The 25,810-nt window shown below is 37.0% G+C and overlaps 1 protein-coding gene across 3 annotated transcripts in view; it reads left to right on the top strand.

Annotated features, from left to right (window-relative positions):
• Positions 1-25,810, top strand: part of LAF3 (Amidohydrolase family) — a 252,714-nt gene that overhangs the window by 118,806 nt on the left and 108,098 nt on the right. For all 3 annotated transcript variants that reach the window (XM_089807847.1, XM_089807849.1, XM_089807848.1), the window contains one exon: positions 203-277. In XM_089807847.1, coding sequence (XP_089663973.1) covers positions 203-277 — 75 coding nt within the window. The remainder of the gene's footprint in view (positions 1-202; positions 278-25,810) is intronic.

Below are 25,810 nucleotides of genomic sequence, written 5' to 3'. Positions count from 1 at the left end.
ACAACCTGCCTAATGATCTGTTGGTGTTTGTTTCAGTTAAAGTTTTAGTTTATAGATAAACTTGAATAAAAATAAAAAACATTTAAAAGATGTTCCCTTTTAGAAGATGTAACTGATTTTTTTGATAATCATCATTTGTCCATTTTATAAACACTCCATACAGATAATATTTATGTTTTCAATGGTTGGATATGCAAAACAGATTGAACATGCTCAACATTTGTCGCCTGGAGCAGCAGATCGTTTTGGGGCAAATCATGTGATTGCTTCGGCACAGGTTTGCAAATTTTTTACTAGTGTAAAAATATTTTGTATCAAAATGGTGCACCGCATGATGTACTAGTTGCATCTAACACCATCCATTTTAGATTGAATTAAGAATATATGGCAGGTAATAAATTACGGTTTGTTTTGTTAAAGTTGTAGCTTCAGTCAGTACATTTGCAGAAAACTATCCATGCCACTCAACATGGTATCAGAGCAGGCTTCTCCTAGGCTTTATAGTAATAAGGTCAATAAATTACTTAGCAGATGTACGGTAGCTGCAGGTGGTAATGGGAGAAAGTCTGAGATGTATTCCATTAATTTTACAAGTGCAACAAATGTAATAGATCCTATAAAATAGGGCAAGAAGAAGAAAAATTTTCACGGCTGTAGAAAACCAAAAGCTGGTTCCAATGCTTTGTCAAGCAAAAAGAATGGACGGCCACCATGTTTGAAAGACCGATCAATACGAAGGCAGTTAATAGTCTTTAAGGCCTGTAACCATCATCGCTTCACAACAAATATCTGTTAAACTGCCAAGGAAACCGCTTATGTTTTCAATCTGACCAACTGCAAAATTTGTTATTAAAATCATATATAAGATCAACAAAATGAAGACATTTCTTTTGTCAGATCCCCTCAAAATTTGCTAGACATGACTCTGTACATGAGATTTTCTTATGAGCTTCGGCAACCTATGATGATGTCAATAGAAGCTAAACATCAACTCTCCTAAGCCATATGGAATGGAGAGTCATATTGAACATATCGTAGCATTTGGGAGGCCAATTCAGTGTAAAATGTCTTCGGAGTTGAATGATTCTTTTCTGCATCTGGTTATATTTTTTTTGCGGAAATTGATTGAAGTATTATCTTAAGATTTGGGATTTTAGAGAGTGGAACTTGAACAGAAAAGGAAAGCCAATTGAGGACATATCGCATTTAATATTTCTTTGAAGCTGACGATGTTGCCTGCCTAAAGAAGCTAGTGTAAAATGAGAAGAGGTTAAAGATGCCTTGTGGAGCTTTGTGTCCGATGGTTTTGTTAACTATGTTGTACATTTGTTTGCAGATGAAAACCTTATAATATGAAGAACATACATCTTTGAGGCGATCTACCACATCTTTGGAGGCTGCAAATATACCATTGATTCTTGAAGAATGAATCATCAGTTATAAAACTCAGAAGTTATGGATGACACATTCCATGTTTTCATTCATTCACATAGTGATGAACTGAACTGCACATGAAATGTGTATGCACCTCTCTATGTTGAAAAGAACGAAAATAAAAATAAAGGGCAATAAGAAAAGTACAAGGAACCTTGGAGATAACACAAAGTATGGAATCTGTACAACACGTGAAAGCAAGCAACTTGAAATAAGTGATTCATACCACCTGAAGCCACAACAGATTGAGGTAAAGGAAGGTAAGGTACACTAAATGTTTATGATTCAATAAAAATATAATATAAAGGTGTAAGGGACCGTGTAAGGGGATAGTGAGAAAGTGTGGACCCCACACCATATAAAAGCGGTATGCTACAATTATATTGAAAGAAATTAAATAATAAAAATATGACATGTTTAATATTAATGTGTTATTGTGAAAGGAATTATATTTATATAAAAATAAGGAAATAATATGTTGAAACATAGATTATATATTTTAGGATTATGGGGATCATTCCATAAATTGAGTATTATAAAAATGATTTACATTTTTATCAAGATTTTACATTGAGTATTATATCAATCAGTCTTTAATTTTTATTCTCTATATAATTATAAGAGCTATTTGCTTTGACTTTTTTCTCTAAGAATGTTCCTGCAGGAAAAAGAGGGAGACATGTCCCAAGAAGGGACATGTCCCTTCACAGCTTATCAACTCACTTTACACTTGACCATTGATGAGATTGCAGAAACGAAAATTCCTTTTTTCTTTACCAAGAATAATAATAAATGGAAGGAGTGGGCAATATCCGCTGTTATAGGATGCGGGAAGACAAAAAATAAGCGATCCTAAGAAAACAACATGGTGATGAATTAGAACATGATGACATGACAAAATTGAGCATCAGGTAATGTGACTTACAACAAGCTTGGAATCCAGCCTTTTGTATGGGAGTGCAACATAAACATAATACCAAGAATATTTAGATGATGTTATTAGAAGTTTCATTATAACATTGTGGAGATTCAGCTTGAAGTATAGTCAAACACCCTCTTAGCTAATGTAGATAAGATGTTTTGAGAGCGAGATTGTATTACTTCATATGTTGGAAACAAAGGAGTGAAGTTGGTGAATGGACACATTGAGCGAGCTTATACTTTTCATATATCGTAACGAAATGATATAGATTTTGTGAGTTGTAAAGTCACTGTTCATACCCAAATGCTAATGTGGGTGTTGACCATCTGGAGACTCAACTTCTTATTAGCTAATGAAATTATATATAAATCACAAGCCCTTTCTGCAAAATATAATATGACAAACCAAGAAGTATAAGGGATTGCATTCAAGGAAGAAAGAATTTGATGTGCGTATTCATGGGACTAAAGAGTGATTGAAAACCCTATAAAATTGGGTAAGTGGGAATTTTACATTGTGGGGGGAACGATAACCAATGCCTCATTCCCATTGTTTGAAATACGCTTATATGGAGATGATTTTTTGATTTGTTGGATATGGACCCTCACTAGAGCAACTTGTATCAATGATGTTTATGTGCAGATCAGTGTTATGGGACTTGGATTCGCCTCTGACTTGGAAAGTCAAAATTGGGCCCAAACTCAGATGCGGTGACCGGACTCGGCAAGGACAAAAAATCGGAAGACCCATGAAATTCAACGTTTTTTAAGGATTTAAATATTTTTTCATGCATCTTTTAGTCAATTAACATCAAATACACAATAATTGAGGTAAATAGAAGCTACTTAACACACATACACAATTTTGCATAGATCACATAAGTATATAAGCAAATTTCTGAAGGAAAAAAACTAAATATACCATAAAGTCAAACGTAGTGCCACTGTCAAATGTCTACAATATTCATGGATTATGAAATCCATAAAATTAAAAGTACAAAACATATATGAAGATAATAACTAGAGTGTAGAAAACTAAGACTCATAGTAGCCTATGTCCTCCTATGAATACGCCTAAAATAAGTCATGCAAGACTCTAGAGCCACCTCTCTCCCTGTGTCTGAGGCTAAACCTTAGGGGCATCCTTATCCTCATCCTTACCCACATAATCCTCATCATCAGACTCATATCCATCATTCCTAGCCTTAGGGTCTTGCACTTAGTCTCCTAGCACAATAGCCTCCTCGACTACCATTGCTACTACCTTTGCCTCCCAATCCACATAATCAACCCACTCCACATCTTCATCGCTGAAGATAGGATCAATAATCTCTTTGTTCACTTTGCATGTGGATCAACAATCTCTAAGACAATCGGTGCCTTGGATTTGTCTATGCCGAAGGCAAATGTTGTAGTGAACAAAGACAAGATCATTCAATTTTTGCATAATGAAAGTGTAAGTAAGTTTGTACTTTGTAGAAGTCTCCTCCAAATGCTTCCTTTAACTCCTCTCAATGCTTAAGTGCAAGCTACGAAGTTGCACAAACAATCAACAATCGATATGAGCGAGCCAACCGGTATGCTCTTTTCTATCAGAAAACTCCAATACTCTTTTCTAACTCTTCTCTCTCTATCACAAGCATTAGAAAAGGATGGAATAACCCTTTTTGGTCAAATAGATGTTATACAAAGCACAAACAATTCACTTAACCCTTTTATTTTATAATTTTTAGCACTTTATGAATGTTGCTTTTAGGAGAGTCTAGAGCTCGGGACTCTGCGAGTCAAGAGAGTCCTTGGACTTGATGAGTCCATGGTGACTCTGCCAGGACTTTGTCGAGTCCAAAGCCAAAGGCAATTTGCCTCGTTTTAATGGACTCTGGCTTAGACTCGGCGAGTCCTGCTTGACTCGTAGAGTCTCGGAACTATGGTGCAGATAAGTATTTTTGAGTATTACATTTATCTACTCACTATATTCTCTCTATTTGTAGTTCTATACATGCTATAAGAGTTATTTGCCTTGATCTTTATCTTTATGTCTAAGGATGTTTTTTTACAAGAAAAGAAGGTTGATACCTTACACAAGCTACCAAATATTGTAGCTCCGAAGAAGCTGTGATCTAGAATTCATTAGTCATCTGATGATCAGGTTGGATAAAGTGAGACTCTTGAAGCAAATATCTGTGATGACTTAGATTACGAGTATCCTTCTATTTTAAGAGGGAGTTTGACTACATGATTTTGATGGGCCTACCTCTATGTACATTACGAGGATGTAATGACTAATCACCATGAAAATTAGGAAGATCGATATTAGATTCAGAGGGAGTTCGATAGGCATCCTTAGGCAAAGAGATCTCTAAGAGAGTAACTAGAGGACTTGACTTATGAGGATTGTTGTTCAGGGGGAGAAATTTGAAGTGTGATCTCTTCTCTATAAGGAAAAAGTTAGAATTGAAATTCCTTGTAATGCATTCTTTTCTGTGAGAGAGAATTTGAGGTGAAAGTCCTTGTACCACTGCACCCTTTGACTTGGTTCATGGTGGTTACTGTTTTGCATATGATATGTAATGAAAGGTGACGATCTTTGATTGACATATAAACAAGAAGTAACAATTGTAAGGTGACGATCTTATAAATGGTACACTTGTTATCCTGACAAACTTCATTAAGTTGTTGTCCCTTAGTGCTAGATATCATGGTACTTGTCATGATAGAGTTCATGACTCAGTGATTTCTTGTTATTTGATCGACTTCAATAAGTTATTGTGCCGAAGTGCTAGAAATCAGATAACTCATCCTACTAGGATATAACATATTCTTTTGGTAGGCATCAAGGATTTTTTTGATTCATGTGAACATACCAAAAGAATATAAGTATGATGAATATCATATGATTGATATTTCTTGTTGAATCATGCTTTGTATGATATTGAAAGATATCATCTAAGTTGATGGATATATTTTGATATCCTTAAATGCTTGAGAGCATAATGTGTTCTATAAATCCTCCCTAGCTAAGAGGGAGTGTTAAAGTTGTAGCTTCGGTCGGATTAATTCAGTCTGAGATACGTTGTTGTTATTGGTAAATCATTATTTCCTATATATACATATTCATGTTATATAAATATATATTATTATAAATATCTGATAGTATATAATATATATACATATTATATAAATTATTATTTTCAATATATTAATTAAATGATGATTAAACCATAGAGACATGTCTCATGAAGAGAGATGTCTCTTCATGAGTCATGTCTTCTCATATTTATATGAGATTCAAATCTGCATTTGGAACACATCAATTACGATGTCCATGTTAGTACATTTGCAGAAAACTATCCATGTTACTCAACATGTTTGATCATTAGAATGAAATACAAAAAACATATAATGTGCTTGAGGAACCAATAATATAGGGCATTAGATGTGGGAGTAATCTGGAATATCCTAATATTCACTTGTTACTAGAAATTTATAGGTTAAAATGCCATCCTACTGGAATTAACATAAAATTAACAAAGAACCGGATGTTTGAAGTGATGGATTCAGACTTCAGTAGTTTCTAAAAGTAGAAGTGTTATAGTTCTCTGAAACAAGAAGAAACAATATCTACAACATGATTAATGTGATGTCTTTAAAATGGAGCCCTTGATGTGGGTAAGCTAGCTAGAAATTGTAATAACTTAAGTCTCTTCTCTTACCCTTGACCAAAATAGTTACAAAAAGCTTAGATAAAGCGTACTACAATTATGTCCATCTTGACATACTTTGCTTCTATTCTAGTTATTTGTTAATTTGCACCTTTTGGTATAGAGCAAAATGGAGCAGCATTCTAGTAGAAACCTTTTTCCAAATTAAAGAAAAACCTCCCATCCAACTCAAAGAAAAACTAATCCTATCAGCTAAGGGTACAACCTCTAGCTTTTTACAACCTATACAACTTAGATGTTGAGGTTTGAACACTCATTGTAAGAAAACAAAAAGCATCACCCTTGTCTTTGTGCTTTGGTGAGGGTACTGTTGCCCTCAATTTTGAATTCACAAAATTGGACAACTCTACACAATTTTTTCATGAGTTCATAGGCATTTTCTCTAAGATTTGGTGTTCTAAATGTTGTGCATTGATGGCAATCAGTTATACCTTGAATTGTCTTGACTCCTGATTGTCACATCTTTTTAATGCCCTTTTTGAATTTTCTGTAGCATTTCTCTTGATCTTTCTTGCTATGATGGGTTTTGCTTCCCTAACTGCAAGTGATTGAGTTTTGGTAACATTCGAGTTTGTGTTTGATCTTTCTTGTTTATTTGGTTTGTTTTATTTTTTTTGCCTTAGGTTTGTTGCACTTTGGATTTCACTCATTTCGGGCTATCTTGGACCCGAATTAGAGCTATGTTTCAAGAGATGATGAGAAATTAAGTACATTGTAGGTTGCCTTTTTAAGCCTGACTGCAAGTCTTCATTTCTTGTCTAAATCTTGCGATATGGAAACAAAATTCCACTGAGGCCTCTTAAGTCATCTATAGTGGGCTTTTTGTCAGTCATTACATATTTTCTTGGATATCATTTACTTGCAATCCGGAATTAAAACTTCACCATTACATATTTGTAAAGGAAATATGTGGACTTCAATTAGATTTTAATGTAGTGCTGGGCCTTTTAGGTTTCTTTACATTCTTTCTTCTCACAGTTGATATGCTTGTAAAGATGCATGAGAGACATGATTAAAATAATGGATGTTTTTAAACTTAAGTGGGCTTTTTAAGTTCGCTTGCAAGGTATTAGTTTTTGTTTTAACATAAAACATGTTTTGACTTTGAAATGCAATCTGAAAGCCCATCATTAAGCATAGACCGGTTTTTATTGCTAAATCATTTTAAAATCCCATCATTGCTATTAGAATTTCGTCTTTGACTTGTGCATGGCAAGTAAAAGCCTCTCGCATTTTTTTTATTGCATTTGATGGTCATTGCATTTGTGCTTTGATCTTAAAAGCCCATCATTGGTTGCATGGGGGCATTTGGTTATTATTCTATGTGCAAACAAATGTAAAAAGTGTGTTTTAAAGGCAAGGCAAGCCATTTTCAACTTGGAATTTCACTATATAAGCCTATTGCTACATTATTAAGCATCCTTCAGCATGAAAAGCAATTCTAAAAGTTTGTCTAGGCATATGTAGTTGATTTTTATAAAAATAAGAGAGTTTTAAGAGTTGTGATGCCATCTAAAAAGCTAGTCTAAGGCATTTGTAACATATTTTGCAAAGTAGAAGACATCGTTAACTTGCAGTGACTTGTCTAAAGCTAGTCTAGGGCATAAAATACAATTTTCAGAGGAGGGGTTTGATTTAAAACTTGCATCTTTAATGCAAAAGGCTGTCCAAAGGAATACATAGAATTTGCAACTTGTTTCCTTCTACAAAAAAATGCGATGTTCTTTTGTAGGGCGATGTTTTTCTCCTCCATTGTAAATTGATCTGCAGTAGCTTGAAGAAGTCACGCCTTTGGAGATTCAAAGAATTTTTAGCTTCCTATCTTCAAGAAAATCCAGGTTACGGTCTTCAATTTTTTGAAGACCTTGCATCTCCATTTTCAGTTCCAAGGTAGTGAGATCGAGATCACATCTTCATATACTTATCTGGGGGTCAAGTTCTCTAGGCCTTGCTTTAGTTTGAGACCTTCTATGCAGCCTCGGGTTAGTAAAGGGCTTAACTCCCTTGCTATGCTTGAGTGGCAGTGTTTTCGACACCATTTCCTAGACACCATGACCAAGATGTCCCTTTTGGAATCTTTGGTTAGAGCGGCTCTCCTCTATGACTCTCTTGTGTGGGGTCCCTCCCTTTTGGAGTTTGACTTGGGCATCTATTGAGAGGATTTAGACTCTCTTTCTTCGACGAATTCTTCATTATCATTAGTCCACACCCCATTGCATCGTTTTGGCAGAGTTCGACTCTCACCGTTTCAGACTGCGGACTATTTTTGATTTGGTTTGGTTTCTTCACCGCCTATAGAGCTTTCCTAACCCAGCTGAGGGTTGCCAATGATATCCCTACTTAGCTTACTGCTCGTTAGAGGGGATTTTAGGGTTTGATTTTGGCATCAAGTCTCATTGCTAGTTTGCTCAGGTCTCAGCCCTCCTTGGCTCAATTGATATCATGATGGACCGCCTCCCCCCTTCCAGTTGCCATTGGACACCCCTGCTCACCTACTTCCATCTCAACAAGAGCTGAACGGGCATGTTAGACTCGATATTTACTGACAGTATATTTTAATGACTTGGAGTAACCCTCTGGGGGGGGGCTCCTCCTGAGGATGGCCATCTATGTCGAGTACTTTCTTGATATTCGGGATGGGATCATTAGATGTGCTTGGTATCTTACCCGTCTATGGAATCATGCCCTTCGCATTTCCTTGGGATGTTTTAGAATGGGCTCTCATTGGCTATGTATACAGATAGACCACCAGATCAACAGAGATAATAAGATCTATTGTGTTTGCTCACTTAGCTAGGTGGAGATTGAGACACATTTTATTTCTCGCTGCCCCATCTATTGTGAGGTTTTACTACTTGTTCAGTGAATATAGTTTTGTTTCCTCATTCTTCAGTTACACCGACCAATAGTGTCTAGCATTTTATCTTTAGGAGACCTTGTGGCTTCGAGACTCTACTCTTCAGCTTTAGTTCCCATCAAGACAGACTTCTGAGAAACTTATCACTTCATTCTTTACTTCGGTCACCCCTACTCAAGGGATGAAGCAGTCTCTCTGTACTACTTCGAGTCACACCAGATTTGTGAGACCTCATAGAGGTCACATTTAGTAGCGACATCCTCCCTCTAGTAGTCTTCATGGACGACGACCTAGGGCACCTCTTCAATCTAGATTGTACCCTTTAGTTTTGAATTACTTCTCGTTAGTGAGGAGTACGTAGCATTTTTCTTTTATGTTCTTTTGCTTTCTTTCTTTTCTTGCTGACACCTTTTGGTGCTTCCCCCTTGCTGGCACTTTGCCCCTATGTTCTGTTTCCAGTCCCTTAGACTGTTTCTAGTTAGTTAGACATTAATAGACTTATCTTATCTTATCTTCTCATGCTCAGCTATTTGTCAATAATCTATGGAGACTGAGAATTTCAGAAGATTTAATCCAACTCTTTGTCTCTATAGCTACAAATTTGGAGAGTTTTTCTAGATTTAAAATTATTAGGAATTTGAGAGGATCAACAATTATATTAATAATATATTATAAAATATGTTATTAATCTATCATCTATTGATATAGTAATGATTAATATATTAAAATATTATAAAATTAATAATAATGAGATTCTTAGTGTAAATAAGAAGACAATGATTCATCACCCAATGGTGATAGTAATGTTGAGAGAAGCACATTATTTAAGAAAAGATAAAAAATAATCATCTCTCAATCATCCATATTTAGAGCTGCACATGCTATTCTACAGTCAGTGTTTAATATCATGGAGTCCAGGAAGATTACCTAATCAACATTGTCTTTGAAGAAACGAAGAGGAGATAAACTATAAAACCCAATGAGGATAATGTTGTCCAGTAATTCAAATATAAACAATCTAATTCCTCGGTTGTATTAGTAAGGTATGAGAATTGGATTTCATAAGATTGCTGAAGCTAGTGATAATATTTATTAGTGGCCTTTTTGCACATTAGAAACATTAATAGCTAGATTAGCTAATCATTGGCATAGAATATCTATATTGAGTATTGTGAAGAAAAATTAATCTCAGATATTAGTTACCAATTGCATTAAAACATGAAAAACCCTCGCTGCAAATAGACACATCCTTTGATATAGTTGACCCCTAAATATAAATTTAAATAATGTTTGGAACGATGGTGAGGAGGGAAATGGATAGGAAGTAATTACTAATTATTTTTATTAGATCATAGCAGTTGATAGACGAGAAGTCGTTGATATAAAGAAGGGCAACTCATTTTCAACAAAATTTAATATATATAGAGACAATGGGAATGTGTTATATAAAAAGAAAAGAAGAGAATCTAGAGTAATGCTTACTAAAGTGAACAAGCGCTTTGGCAGAGTAATGATTACTAAAGTGAACAAGCGCTTTGCATCATTCAACCAACAATTGAAAGTGTTGGACAAGTATTTGAGTGTCTAGAGCAAGATGCCAAATGTTGATCTTGAAGTGTTGTGTGAATACAGAGGTATATCCTCTGTAGACGTGTACTTTGAGTATCTAGATTTAATGGTCAACAAGCGACGAGTTACGAAGGAATTGCTGATAGAGATGCAAGTGGTTGTGGATATGTGCAAAGGACAAAAGTGCATGATCAAGAAGGGTTTTGAAGAGTTGACATGCAAAGTGGTAGCTGAGGATGGTGAATTGATTGTGAAGGGAATTTTTATGACATAGTTTATTAAAGTAATTTTCTTAGAGCTTGGGGTGGATAACTTTGATTTCAGCTCAATTGATAAACTAGCAAGCTACAAGGTTCTACTAAATCATCTTCAGGGCAACATTGACTAGTATAACAAATTTGTTTCCAAGTGTGGAAGTATAGCTCTTAAAAGAACTATCAGTGTACAACACACTGATGCACTAGACCTTGCAATAGTACACAAGTCTTGTTATGTGCCAGATATAGAAGTGATCATATGTCAAATATGGAAGTGTTCATATGCCAGAATATAAGTGTTCATATGTTAGAAATTGAATTGCTTTTATGGCAGATAAATAAGTGTTTATATGCCCCATGTGAAAGTGTTGATATGCCATAAATGGAAGTGGTATAGTTACATGCCAAATATTGAAGTAATATTATAGCTGTAACTATGTAGTAATGTTATGCAACAAGTTCAGTTAATAACAGAGAACCAATATGGAGAACAATACTGTAGCAAACACACAAGACATTCAAATGACAAAATGTTACTTTATTGATTGCACCAAAGTCTTACATTAACATCCATATCCACATTCACCACCCTTTCACTTGTTATTGGCTCCATAGAAATAGACTCAACACTATTGGTTAACTCTCCAATCGTCACCAATTGATGTCAAAACACCTCTTTAGAACGATTTTTTGTTGCATTAACTAACAAAGTCTTATTTAACTATTCGTGACATAATTGTCACCTACATCATCCCCCCCGTACCCCTCGCCCCCCAAAAAGAAAAAATCATCTTCCAGATGACAACTATGCATCAAGTAATATCAGTGAAAACTAATGACAAGAACGTAAATAATCATTTGTGCTGCACAAGCTCAAATTTGTAGTGTAGTTCAAAAATAAAAGGGGGGATTGGGGGGAACGCCTCCAATGGGGTCAAGGCTCAACACCCCTTGTAGGGGCCTAGGTCTAGTGCCCTGAGTGGGTTTTGGGGGCTGATTTCAAATTTGCACCTTCAATACCACTCAAAGCTCCGTGGTGCACATAATTTTCTTCATTTTTTCCCGATGCCATCTATCCTTTGCCTACTTCCATTCTACAACCAACTGCCATCTCCCTTGGCTTCCTTCTAAGTCTGCCAGCCTTTTCCGTTAATTGTCAAACTTCCCTCTTGAATGTATGGGCTTCAGATGTACAAGCCTCCCCTTGCATTGTACGAATTGTGCTTATTGGGCAGACTTCTGTCGCATGTAATTTTCCAATTGTATGGGTTCCTTGTACTAATGTTGTTCATACAAGTTGTGTCTATACGTGTGTGCCTGCTAATGGACGGTTTCCTATGGTGTGTGCCTGACTTCTTCGGTAGCATCACAACCAACATCTTGAGGGATGCTCCCTCAATCTCCTTAATTTTTATTTCTCTAATGTATATATGGTCAAACATTGTCTTTATTTTGTTGTCAATCAATAGAGACAACTTTTTTTCTTTTGGGGGGGGGGGGGGGGGGGGGGGGTTGGGGGGCGGATTATGTTGTAGGCATAGTTGCACTTGTTGGGAATGGTTAGGTAAGTTGTTAGGGAGTCATTAGAGACCGAAGAGTAAGCCATTATGTCACGACAATTGGATAGTAGTATTATGTCATATATGAATTATATAATTGAAGAAAGGAAATGAAATACATGTTGGTTTTCTAATATTCATTTGTATTTACTTTCTCTGTTGTACTTGCATAATACAATAGTGTGAATCAAACCAGTTTACTGTAGGTGGCCAAAAAAGGTTGTTTCATTTGTGGATTTGGCATTGGGAGATAGTTGAGCATTGAGGGCCGAGTGGTTGTAGGAGAGTTTGGATATTCTTCGGTCTCTCTAGCATAATCTACAATCAGCCCATAATGAGTAAAAGATGTTTTCCTATTACCATAGGATTGAGAAGAGCTTCGTGGTCGAAGATATATTCTATCTCTAATTGTAGCCATATAGACAATCCTTGTTGAAGAGCAGTGGAAACAAGAATCTCAAAGCTTGCTTCTATGAACCATATGAGGTGATATGAAGAATAGGAAATGTTGCCTATGAGTTTGAGATTTCAAAGGGTAGTTGGATTCACAATGTTTTCATGTTTCATGCCCTCAAGAAGGTGGTTGGGCAGCATGTTTTCGTTTCTGAGGTGCTTCCACCTATAGACAAAGATGGTAGATTTACATTGGAAATCGTGAAGATTGTTGATGTCAAGGAGAGGAAGACAATGTCATAACAATGAAGGAGAACCTTGTTCGTTGGAAATATTTGTTGGTTGTGGAAACCACATGGGCTAGCAATCAAATTTTTTTAGCATTTGAGTTTGCAATTGCTTGAGGGCAAGCGATTTGGGAAGGGGAGACTATCATGTCCTCTATTTAGGCCGACCTATTTTACTTATGCAATTAACTCTTATGGTCTCCCAAGAGTTAGGTGTCACACAAGATGACCTAATTTGAAATTAACACTTATGGTCCTCTAGGAGTTATTTGTCTCAACAAGGGGGGACCAATTAAAGGGGTGTACTAGTGCACTACTTTAAGTAGGAGTTAATTTTATAATTTCAGTTTGGACGACCACTTTTGGGACCACCTCATTGACATTTGGGACCTAGCATTTCTTATTTAAGAGAGTGATGGGGACACAACCCAAGACAACAATGAATGCAACAGGAAAAGAGGAATATTATTATTAGAAGTGATATGCTATTACATCCAGTACAACAAAAATAGACTCCACAATAGGCCCTATGGGATTATAATTTTATCAGATTCTTGAGAAACCCTTCTTACAGTACCTTCTCCCAATCTCCAGAAAAAACTGCCTTTACAATGCCAGAAATGTCCTTAAGTAAACCAAATTAGGTTTAGGGTTGGGAATACATTTTAGAATATGCCATTTGGCATCCACTGCCAAAACAAAAGGTTCTAGAAAACATGTCAGAAGTTGGTGTAAAATTAGAAGAATCTAGAAATGGTAGTTCAACTTCTGGGAGGCATAACTTTTGATCCAGGACCGATTGACGAATCGTTTACATTTCTAGAATGCGGTCCAAGCGCTCTATAGCCCTTTGGACCAGCTCTGCTCGTCCCCCATTTTTTGGGCCTGTACGAGGCCGTTTAGTGCCTCAAATCTGACTTTGAAGTGTTCTTAGGTCTCCAAGAAACTTAAAACTGCAATACCTTTCAAACTGTAAAGCCTTTTGACCTGATTCTTTTTGTGGAGTGCTTTAAATTACGAGTATAATCATCCCTACAACTTGTACCCTCTAACTCATAATTATGGCTCAATTACAAAATAACTTATTTTCTGCATTGGCATGTATCTCAAGGTGCTCAAAAACTCTAACCGAGAAAACCAATAGTGGAACTATGAGAGTTGATATCTTTATTTGACCCAAATGGGTATCCAGAAATGAAAACACATTAAACATAAACTAACACTAAGCATATTTTCGGGTGATACATTGTTGTCCTTACACCATTGGATGCTCCTGCATCAGACACCCAGGGTAGATTGAAAAGTAACCCTGTCACTTTATAGCTGGTAGAGGAAAACCCAAATGGGCAACCTCCATTGCGGATATCCAAGTTGAGTCTTCTATTGGTTGTCCTTTCCACTTCACCAGATATTCTTCATACTGCCTATTTCTAGTACTCCGGCCCACACGACTATCTAGAATTTCTTCAATCTCTTCCTTTGCAGAAGTAGGAATTGGACATGGCTCCAACATCAACTCCTCATCTGCACCATCATCATGATATTCTGTCAAGTCTGCAATATTGAAAATAGGAGAAGTGTGAATCCCTTTTGGCAACTCCACCTCATATGCATTCCCTGAATCATGTTTCTTCAAAATTTTGCAAGGGCCAAATTTCTTCATCTTCAGCTTGTTGTAGGTACCTATTGGAAATCGTTCTTTCCTCCCTCAAATATACTATAACCTCATCTCCAACTTGGAACTCTTTATGTCTCCTCTTTTGATCTGCCCTAGCCTTATACTGTAGGTTCATCTTGGTAAATATGTGCTCACACCTCCTCATGTAGGTTCTTTACATGTTTAGCAAAGCTTTTTGCCTCAACACTTGTCCTCTCTCCTTGCTCCATCTTCCTCAGCTCTGGTGTAGTCCTTTGACTACTCCCATACACAATTTCGAATGGTGATCTACCAATACTCCTATTTACAAAATTATTGTCAGCAAATTCTGCTAGTGGTAGAATCAAATCCCATCCCTTCGGTTTATCTCCTACTCAACACCTCAACAAATTGCCCAGACTTCTATTCACTACTTTTGTTTGTCCATTAGTCTGTGGATGATGTGTAGAACTAAACTTCAATTCTGTTTTCAACTTCTTCTACAAAGTCCTCCAAAAGTACCCAACAAATTTATTATCTTTGTTAGAAACAATACTTTTTGGGAGACCATGTAGCCTTGCCACCTCTCTGAAAAACAAATCTGCAATATGCACTGCGTCATGAGTTTTGTGGCATGGAATGAAATGTGCCATCTTGCAGAACCTATCAACCACCACAAATACTTAGTCATTACCCCTTTGTGTCCTTGGCAATCCAAGAACAAAATCCATACTTATGTTCTCCCAAGGCTTCGTTGGAACAGGCAATGGCTGATAGAGTCTAGTAATATGACTAAATCCTTTGGCTGTTTGACATACTTGACAACTCTGCACAAACTCATTCACATCCTGTGACAATTGAGGCCAAAAATAATGCTCTCTAATAATAGGAATGGTCTTATCTCAACCAAAGTGTCCTACCATCCCTCCACTGTGCTTCTACTTGATTAACTTCTCCCTCATGGAACTCCTTGGAATACACAATTGACTTCCCTTAAACAACATACCATCCTGAATCATGTAATCTAGCCACCTGGTCCTGTCTAGAGTAATAGGTTCTTTACAAGCCTTCCAAGCCTCTACAAAGTCAAGATCCTTAGGGTATAGATTCTTGAGTTCATCAAACCCAACCACTTCAATTTGCATTACTGTCAGCAACAACTGTCTCCTACTTAATGCATCTGTAACCCTATTAGACCTTCCACTTCTATGTTTGAATATAAATGTATAGCTTTGCATGAACTCTACCCATTTTAAATGTCTCTGATTCAATTTACCTTGGCTATTTAGCTATTGCAATGCCTGGTGATCAGTATACAAGATAAATTCTTTTGGCAACAAATAATGCCTCTATTTCTTTAAGGCTTGAACTATTGCATAGAATCTTGATCATAAAAAGAATACTTCTTCTTTGCATCATTCAATTTTCCACTAAAATAGGCAATAGGCTTACCTTCTTGGCTCAACACAGCCCCAATAGCACTGCTACTAGCATCACAATCCACTTGGAACACTTTATTGAAATTAGGAAGTGCCAACACAGGTTGCTCTGTCACCTTCTTCTTCAACAATTCAAAACTCCTTGCAGCTCCTGCCATCCACTTGAACTCTTTTCTATCTCCTCTCATTGTTTCAGTTAGGGGTGCACATATATTACTGAAATTCCTAATGAACTTCTTGTAAAAACCACCCAGACCATGGAATTACCTCACCTCAGTGGCAAACCTTGGAGTAGACCATTCCAAGATGACCTTCACCTTCTCTGGGTCTATTTTGAGACCCTCAGCTGATACAACAAACCCAAGTAGACTAACTCCCTTTTGAGAAAGCTACACTTCAATTTAATCAATAATTTCTCTTCCCTTAACCTTTCAAGGACACTACGAATGTGCAATAAATGTTCATCCAAAGACTTATTGGAAATCAAAATATCATCCAGATAGACAATAACAAATTTTTCCAAAAATTTCTTTAGTACCTCATTCATAAGCCGCATGAAGGTGCTTGGCACATTGGTCAGTCCAAAGGGCATGACTAACCACTCATATAGATCCTCCTTGGTCTTGAATGCAGTCTTCCACTCATCTCCCTCTCGTAATTATATCTGGTGATAACCACTCTTGAGATCTGTCTTTGTGAAATACTGAGCTCCACTCAAACAGTCCATAAGATCATCCATTCTTGGCAAAGGAAAACGGTACTTGATGATTATTCTATTTATAGCCTGAGAGTCTGTACTCATTGTCCACTCTCCATCCTTCTTTAGTGCTAGCACTGCAGGTACTACACATGGACTTGGGCTCTCTCGAATCAAACCTTTCCTCAATAGCTCCTGAACTTGTCTGTTTAACTCCTTAGTCTCATTAGGAGTCATCCTATAAGCAACCTTTTTAGGAAAACTAGCTCTAGGAACTAAATCTATTTGATGATTGATTTGCGTTACTAGCGATAACCCTTTTGGAACATTATCAAAGGTGACATCTCCATACTCACTTAATAGACCTGAAACTTCAAGTGGAATTTCACTACTACCTTCCTTATCTTTCCTAGGAATCAAAGCATAACACATATGCTGATGTTTCATGCCATCCAGAAGTTTTGTTCCATCAACCCTAGCACTACTGCATACCTTTTCACCCTCCTTTATCAAGGGCTTCAATTTGTGGTGAACTCCATCCTTTGTCAGAGAGTATGTATTTGCATGACCATCATGTATAGAATGCCTATCAAACTGCCAGGGCCTTCCCAACATTGCTCACTAACTTTACCAAACATTACTCACTAACTAGGACCTTATGATCATCCTGCACGCAAGCAATCCGATAGGGTTTGGGGTGTTTCTCCCTCTTGAGCTTTAGCTTTGAGATCATCTCCTCTGACACCAAGTTGTCAGTGCTTCTAGCATCAACAATCACATCACAACATTTACCCTTGCACTTGCATTTGGTATGAAACAAACTCCTTTGTCTAGGTTCAGTCTCACCGTTCAGTAAGACCCTTTCATTAACTAGAACCTCTCCTCTTTCTGCATCCTCTGAATGTGTGATTGTGCATCTTCATCCACGTGAGCAACCCTTGCTTGACCATCAGCTCTCCTATTTGTCCTTGGCGTTGACGACATTCGAAGGCACAATGACCTTCTTCATTGCAACGAAAATAGGTACCATGGAAGCCTCCTATTCCTGAACCTTGTGCATGTCCTCTACCTCTTCCTCTCTGATCTCCATAGTTTTGATCAAGGGAATGGTTGAAACCCTCGTTCCTTTGGTTTCCGCTAGTACCCACATCTTCATTTTTCTTTTGGTTCTCATTTCGGCCTCCAAATGATCTGCCACTGCCCCTTCCTCCTTGACTGTGCCATCTTTGCCTTCCATCAAACTTTTTGTTTAGTTTCTCCTCAACTCACAAGTCAAACTAGTATGCCTCTTCAATGCTAGTCATTCTAACCAAACTTAACTCCTCCTAAATGCTTGGCCTTAACCTAGTAAGGTAACGAGCAACCTTCTCCTTGTTTGCTTTTGCATGCCCCACCTTAATAAGGACTTGGTAAAATTCCTCTGTGTATTCTTGGACAGATTTTCCTACTTGCTTTAACCCTTGCATCTTTTTGAACAAATCAAGCTCATAATCAACAGGAATGAACTACTACTCTAGTTTGTCCACCATGCGATCCCATCTTGTGATTTTCTCTTTTCCTCTTCTATTTCTTTCAAATTAAATCTATTGCCACTAGATTTTGGCATGGCCTTTCATATTGGCCTTCGAAAACTTAACCCTATCAAGGTCCCCGATATCCTCATACTCAAAATATTCCTCTAGCTCATTGATCCAGTTGATCAACTCATTCGGGTTTAGATTTCCCGAAAACATGCCGATGTCATTTTATGTTTTTTTCCAAGCTTGGCAAACGGCCCTAAAAAGCCTCTCCTCTGCCTGGTTTAGGACTTCTCCGTCTCCTTCCCCTTCCTGCTGAAAATTTCCTTCTTCATTTTCTTCCTCACTTTTGTCACCTACAACAACATTCATCCCTCTACAACTCTGACCCTTCCACCATACTTCATTCGTGGAGGCATCTTCTTGTATCAAAACCCACAATCACACAGTCCTAGTGCGAACTGCTTCATAGTGGGTGCTTTGTCTACACACTCAGGAAAACTTGCTCTAATACCACTTGATATTCTATTACATCTAATACAACAAAAATAGACTCTACGGCAGGCCCTATGGGCTTATAATGTTATCAGATTCTGGAGAAACCCTTCTCACAGTACCTTCTCCCAAACTCTACCAAAAATTGCCTTTACAATGCCAGAAATGTCCTTAAGTAAATCAAATTAGGTTTAGGATTAGGAATACATTTTAGAATATGCAATTTGGCATCCACCGCCAAAACAAAAGGTTCTAGAAAACACACTAAAAGTTGGTGTAAAATTAGAAGAATCTAGAAATGGCAATCCAACTTCCGAGAGGCATAACTTTTGATCTGGGACTCCAATTGATGAACCATTTACATTTCCGGAAAGCTCTTTAAGCGCTCTATAGCCCTATTGACAAGCTCTGCTCCTCCCCCATTTTTTGGGCCCATCTGAGGCCTTTTAGTGTCTTAAATCTGACTTTGAAGTGCTCTTAGGAGGTCTCCAGGACACTTAAAATTGCAATAACTTTCAAACCGTAAAGCCTTTTGACCTGATTCTTTTTTGAAGTGCTTTAAATTACAAGTATAATCATCCCTCCATCTTACACCCTCTAACTTATTATAATTATAGCTCAATTACAAAATAACTTATTTTCTACATTGGCACATATCCCAAGATGCTCGAAAACTCTAAGCCAGAAAACAATAGTGGAACTATGAGAGTTGGAATCTTTATTTGACCCAAATGGATATCCAGAAATGAAAACACATTAAACAAAAATTAACACTAAGCATATTTTTGGATGATACAGGATTGCCCTTACACCACTAGATGCTCTTGCATCAGAAAGCTATTTTGTTGTTCATCATCATCAATTTGGACTTAACTGATTCTTGTGTTTCAATTCCAACTAAGGAATTAAGCTTTGGAGAGAAGTTTTGAAGGTGAGATATCCTCCCTAATTTGTTGGTTTCTCTAATAAGGAGAAGTCTATTTGTGATTTTATTGGACCAACCAAACTTACCATATTGTGTATATTCTTGGCATTCAACATTTGGCTAGCATCATTCCTTGTCTTGATTGAAGGCTACATGCACTGAGTATATTGCATATCCATATTGGGCCAGAGTTTGCAACAAACCACATATATGTAGAAGTCTATAATGTCGCCATCTTTTTAGCCTCTCAATAGAGTTCTTAGCCTTTCATTCTTTGAAGGCTAAGTGGAGAAATAAGGTGAAATAATTAAATTAATTTCTTATAAAGACATTAAATAATTTAAAAATTAAAAGGTGACTCTATATTTAATTAATTTAATTAAAAAGTGACTAAAATAAATATTAAATCATAAGTCACTAAAATAATATTATATTATATGGAAAAGGGAATCTTCTAGAAGCACAACTAATTATTGTTGGAAAGGAGGAAGCTTTTAGAAAAGTGCAATAAAATAATATTTTATGCTTTTCTAGAAGGGGTGAAGGAATAGAATAAATAGAGGAGAGAGCCTCATTGTAGGGCATCCAGATTTGATATTGACATTTGCTTGTGCACTTGTGGAGCCAAGGGTTTCTACAGGACATTTTAGTCATTGAGAACGATAATTCTCTTTGATTGGCAACTTTGAGGCTATGAAACTATCAGTTGATAGTGTTGCATTTGTTGGAGGTGTTATTTTAGTCATCTCATTGAAGCTTATTGAGATTTTGTAGCAATTCAAGAAGAAGATACACTTCAGATTTAAGGGTCATTCGATGCCCTCATTTTATTTGCACTTTGGAAGGAGTTAAGCAGCTAATGTAGAGGCATATTAGGAAGTTTATACCCATTTGCTACAGTGCCATCGCTACAGGAATCGTGAATAGTGTTACCGCTACAGTGCATGACAAATTTTAATTTGTTTAAAAATTGCCTACCGATCTCAGGTTCCCTTCATTTTATCTTCATGTTTATGCATTATTTGAAAATACATCTACATGGTTTTGTATGGACAGTCTAGTTAGATTGTTGAAGGCATTGTAACCTGATTTTATATCAGAATTTTTATATCAGCAAAATATCAATTTTGAAGTTTGAATTATAATGTTAGTTGCATGCCAACTATTTGACATAATGTCACTTGGTTGTAAGTGTTAATTTGCATTGAATAGATGTCATATATTGTATCAAGAAAAAACAAAAAAAGGGTTGCATTTCAGGCTAGGTGTAGAATAAGTGGAAGAAAAGTTATTTTTAGTCATCCTATGATATTAGAAGTCTTCTTTCTTATTCTGGAAACAAACTGAAAATAGAATCAGTCATATATCCCTCTGCTATACAAGTGTTTAACAAAATTTCTAAAAGCAAATATAGCAAGTTTTCAATCAGATTTGGACAGGGATATTACAGTGGTATCAGAGCTTTCATCCTACCATCTTGTGATCAGTCAAACAGCAGATGAGTGAGAGAGAAATCAGATGTTATAATAGAGAACAACAGAGACAACAATATCAAAATTCTCAGGTTGAAGGGGATACATTCTCAAAAACCATGCTTGATATGATGTCACACTTATTAGCAAAAATGGATCAACAAGCCAGTCAAGATCAAAACACAGCTGAACATAGTGGAGTTAATGAGGAAAGGTCCATAAATTGCGCTGAAGATACTTGAGGATTAGCCCATAGGCCTCTTTTTCCTACCTTTACAGCAAGAGGAGAACAACCGCATGCTGCTCCAACTGTTTCTTTTGGAGACAAAGCTAGATTGGCCTACTTGGAGTATACTACTCTCCCTCCTGATATGAGAGAAATATGGACATTTGATCAATTCATGAAGCAAAGAAATAGGAGAGGAGGAAGGAATGGTCACTATGCTCCACAAAATAACTATCAACAAACACTTGGTAAGATTTCCGTGGCGTACTATGATGGAAGTAACAAATGCATAGCTAGGTCTTGGGTTCAAAAGCTTGATAATTATCTTTCTTTGAGACCAGTGCCTGAAGAGGATGCCATAAGATTTGCCACACTACATCTTGAAGGAGCTACTCACGAGTGTTGGTATCATGGGTTAGAACCTTAATACTACATATGAGGAGTTTACCAATAGGCTGATTGAAAGGTTTGAACTCAAAGATCCTGAGGTGAGTTTCCTTGAACTGGCACAACTAAAACAACATGGTTCCCTTGATGCTTATGTGAATGACTTCCAACAGTTATCAATGATGGTTTCTAACATCAATGAAAGGAGATTGGTGGTCTTATTCATGGAAGGATTGATGGAGCCATTGAAGGGTTGGTTGAGAGCTTTTGATCCTCCATCACTACAAGAAGCAATGAAGAAGGCACGAAGCATGGAGTTCATTGCCCCTACTAGCAAGTTTACATCAAAGGGAACATTTCCAATCGTGACAATAAGAAGTTTCCTAAGAAGGAGAACAGAGCTAAAGGTAAGTCTACTTTTCCGTTTGATTGTGAGACTCTTAATGATTTAAGGAGGAGGAAATTATACTTCTATCTTAAGGGACCATATGATATTAACCATGACTGCCCTATGAAACCTAAGGGGAAGTCAAATCGTGCAATGTGGGCACTAATTGAAGATTCTGATTTAGACTAGCAATCTGAAATTAATGATTTAGAATCAGAAAAATCAGAACATGATGAAGAATTAGAGGAAGAAGTGAAGCTTAAAGAGGTTCGTCTCACAAGTATTCAGCTAGAAGGGTCTTTTAGGATGCAAAGGGTTCTTGCTGGTCAAAAGATTATTATCCTTCTTGATATAGGTGCAACACACAATTTCATTGACGCTAGGCTTGTTGAGAGGCGTGGTATACACATTGAGGAGTTTGAGGGAATTCGAGTTAAGGTTGCTTACACTCTTAGGTGTGACAATATGATTTCAAATTTGCCCATGCGCTTGACTACTTGTGAGTTCAAGGCAGATTTTAATGTGGTGAATATGGGAGACACAGATATGGTTTTGGGAATGACATGGTTACATGACATAGGAATATTCACCCTCAACCTTCGTGAGATGGATGGAAAAACTCATGTGTTGAAAGCACTCAGAGACACCAATTGCAAGACTATTTCTTTCAGAAAAATGGAACGTCTCTTGCGCCATGACATGGTTGAGTGGGCAACAAGTTGTGTTTTGAAGCCAACACTGGAAAAGCAACAAAAACTTGTTTATCCTCTTGATATACAAGAGTTGAGGATCAAGCATGATAAGGTCTTTAGCGAGATTCCACTCGGTAGACCTCCAGATAGAGGGATAGAGCAGATCATCGAATTGGAGGAGGGTGCTAAGCCCATGATAGTCACTCCCTACAGGCACCCTAAGCGGCTCAAAGATGAGATAGAAAAAACTATCAAAGATTTGCTAGCTATGGGGCATATTAGACCAAATAAGTCACCTTTTGCTTTATCAATGGTATTGGTTAAAAAGAAGGATGGTACTCTAAGGATGTGTATTGATTATAGAATACTTAACAAGAGAACAATCAAGAACAGATATCCCATTCCAAGAATTGATGAGTTGATCGATGAATTGCATGGTGCCAAGTACTTCTCCAAAATTGATCTGAGATCGAGTTACCACCAAATTTGTGAGGGAAGAAGATATTGAGAAGACAACTTTTTGTTGCCATTGTGGACATTTCGAGTTTGTGGTTATGCCGTTTGGACTATATTCCAGTCTACTATGAATAGGGTATTTCATTCACAGTTGAGGCAATTTGTGTTAGTCTTCTTTGATGATATCTTGGTTTATAGTAGGACATGGGAAGAGCATCTTGCACATCTTGACATAGTTTTGGGTATTCTTGGTAATGAATCTTTATATGCCAAGGAATCTAAATGTGACTTGGGCATGACAAAATTATTATATTTGGGTCACATCATTAGTGTAGAAGGAGTTCAGATGGATCCGGATAAGGTCAAGGCAATTGTTGAGTGGCCCTACTCCGACGAATTTGACACAACTTAGAGGATTCTTGGGCTTCAAGTATTATTGATGGGTCACTGCAGGATGATAGGTACATGGTGGTGAATGATCTTATCATTTACAAGGGGAGGATCTTCTTGACTCCAAGATCAAAAGTAAAGAACATAGTATTGAGGTCCTTTCATGATTCACCATTGGCAGCCCATCCCGGGTACTTCAAAACCTATCGACAGGTTCGGGAGAGGTTCACTTGGAAGGGACTAAAATCCGATGTTCTACGATATGTTAGGGAGTGTGTTGTTTGTCAACAGAACAAACATGATCATGCATATCTTGCTAGTTTATTACAACCACTTTCAATTCTAGACAGGAAGTGCGAATGTATATCCATCGACTTGATCACAGGGTTGCCAAAAGTGCAAGGTAAGGATTGCATATATGTGGTGCTTGATTGCTTGACCAAGTTTGCACATTTCTTTCCAATCACTACTTCATATTCAGCTAGACAGGTTGTCGAACTATTTTTTCGTAAGGTGTTTAGATTGCATGGATTACCACAAAACATTGTTAGTGACCGAGATGGTTTATGAGCAATTTCTGGCAGGAGCTTTTTAGATTGTGTGGGACTGAGCTTTCTCTAAGTACTAGTTACAACCCTTAGACAGATGGACAGACGGAGATAGTTAACAAATGGGTGGAAGGGTACCACAAAAATTATATTCTTGGGCAGAAAAAAGGGTGGGTTAAGTGGATATATCTTTGTGAGTACTGCTATAATACCACTTACCATCTTTCTATTTAGATGACACCATTCATGGCCTTGTATGGTTATGAGGCTCCTAGCTTTCTTGATTTGTTGATGAGTGATAGTAGAGTGCCTAGTGCTGGAGACATGTTATAGGAAAATCAGTATATCATGAGGGCTCTTAGTGAAAACATCCGGAAGGCACAAAACCAACAAAAACAATATGTAGATTAGAAGAGAGTGGAACGCTCTTTTAAGGTTGGGGACATGGTGTATTTGATGTTGCAACCCTACAGACAGTCTACTCTCAAGAAGAGTGGTGCATAAAAGCTCAAGCCGTGATACTATGGACCCTTCCAGGTCATTAGGTGTGTGGGTGAGGTGGCTTACGAGCAAGAGTTGCCGGTGGACAACAAAGTGCACAATATTTTCCATGTATCACGCCTCAAGAAGGCATTGGGACATCATGTGGTTCCTTCTACAGTTCTATCACCCTTAGATGATAAGGGTAAGTTGATTGATACCAGAGGCTATATTAGATTTTAGAGAGAAGCAATTGAGAAGTCGTGTCATTAGAGAATATTTGATTAAATGGAAGAACCTACCTATTGAGGATGCTACATGGGAGAGTGAAGAGATTTTGCAACATCCAGAGTTGAGATTGCTTGGAGACAAACAATTTCTAGAGGGGCTAAGTGGAGAAATAAAGTGTCCCCATCTTTTTAGCCTCTCAATGGAGTTCTTAATGTTTCATTCTTTGAAGGCTAAGTGGAGAAATAAAGTGAAATAATTAAATTAATTTCTTATAAAGTCATTAAATAATTTAAAAATTAAAAGGTGACTTTATATTTAATTAATTTAATTAAAAAGTGACTAAAATAAATATTAAATCATGTCACTAAAATAATATTATATTATATGGAAAAGGGAATCTTCTAAAAGCACAACTAATTATTGTTGGAAAGGAGAAAGCTTCTAGAAAAGTGCAATAAAATAATATTTTATGTTCTTCTAGAAGAGGTGAAGGAATAGAATAAATAGAGGAGAGAGCCTCATTGTAAGGCATCCAGATTTGATATTGACATTTGCTTGTGCACTTGTGGAGCCAAGGGTTTCTATAGAACATTTTAGTCATTGAGAATGATTATTCTCTTTGATTGGCAACTTTGAGGTTGTGAAACTAGCCGTTGATATTGTTGCATTTGCTGGAGGTGTTATTTCAGTCATCTCATTGAAGCTTATTGAGTTTTTGCAGCAATTCATGAAGAAGATACACTTCAGATTTAAGGGTCATTCGATGCCCTCATTTTATCTGCACTTTGGAAGGAGTTAAGCAGCTAATTTAGAGGCATATTAGGAAGTTTAT

This window comes from Cupressus sempervirens, chromosome 10, assembly GCF_028749045.1.
Source record: "Cupressus sempervirens isolate cs-2001-9-10 chromosome 10, ASM2874904v1, whole genome shotgun sequence".
In the NCBI taxonomy this organism is placed as follows: domain Eukaryota; kingdom Viridiplantae; phylum Streptophyta; class Pinopsida; order Cupressales; family Cupressaceae; genus Cupressus; species Cupressus sempervirens.
The sequence above is the reverse complement of the archived record's forward strand: the minus strand, read 5'-3'. Positions and strand labels throughout refer to the sequence as shown.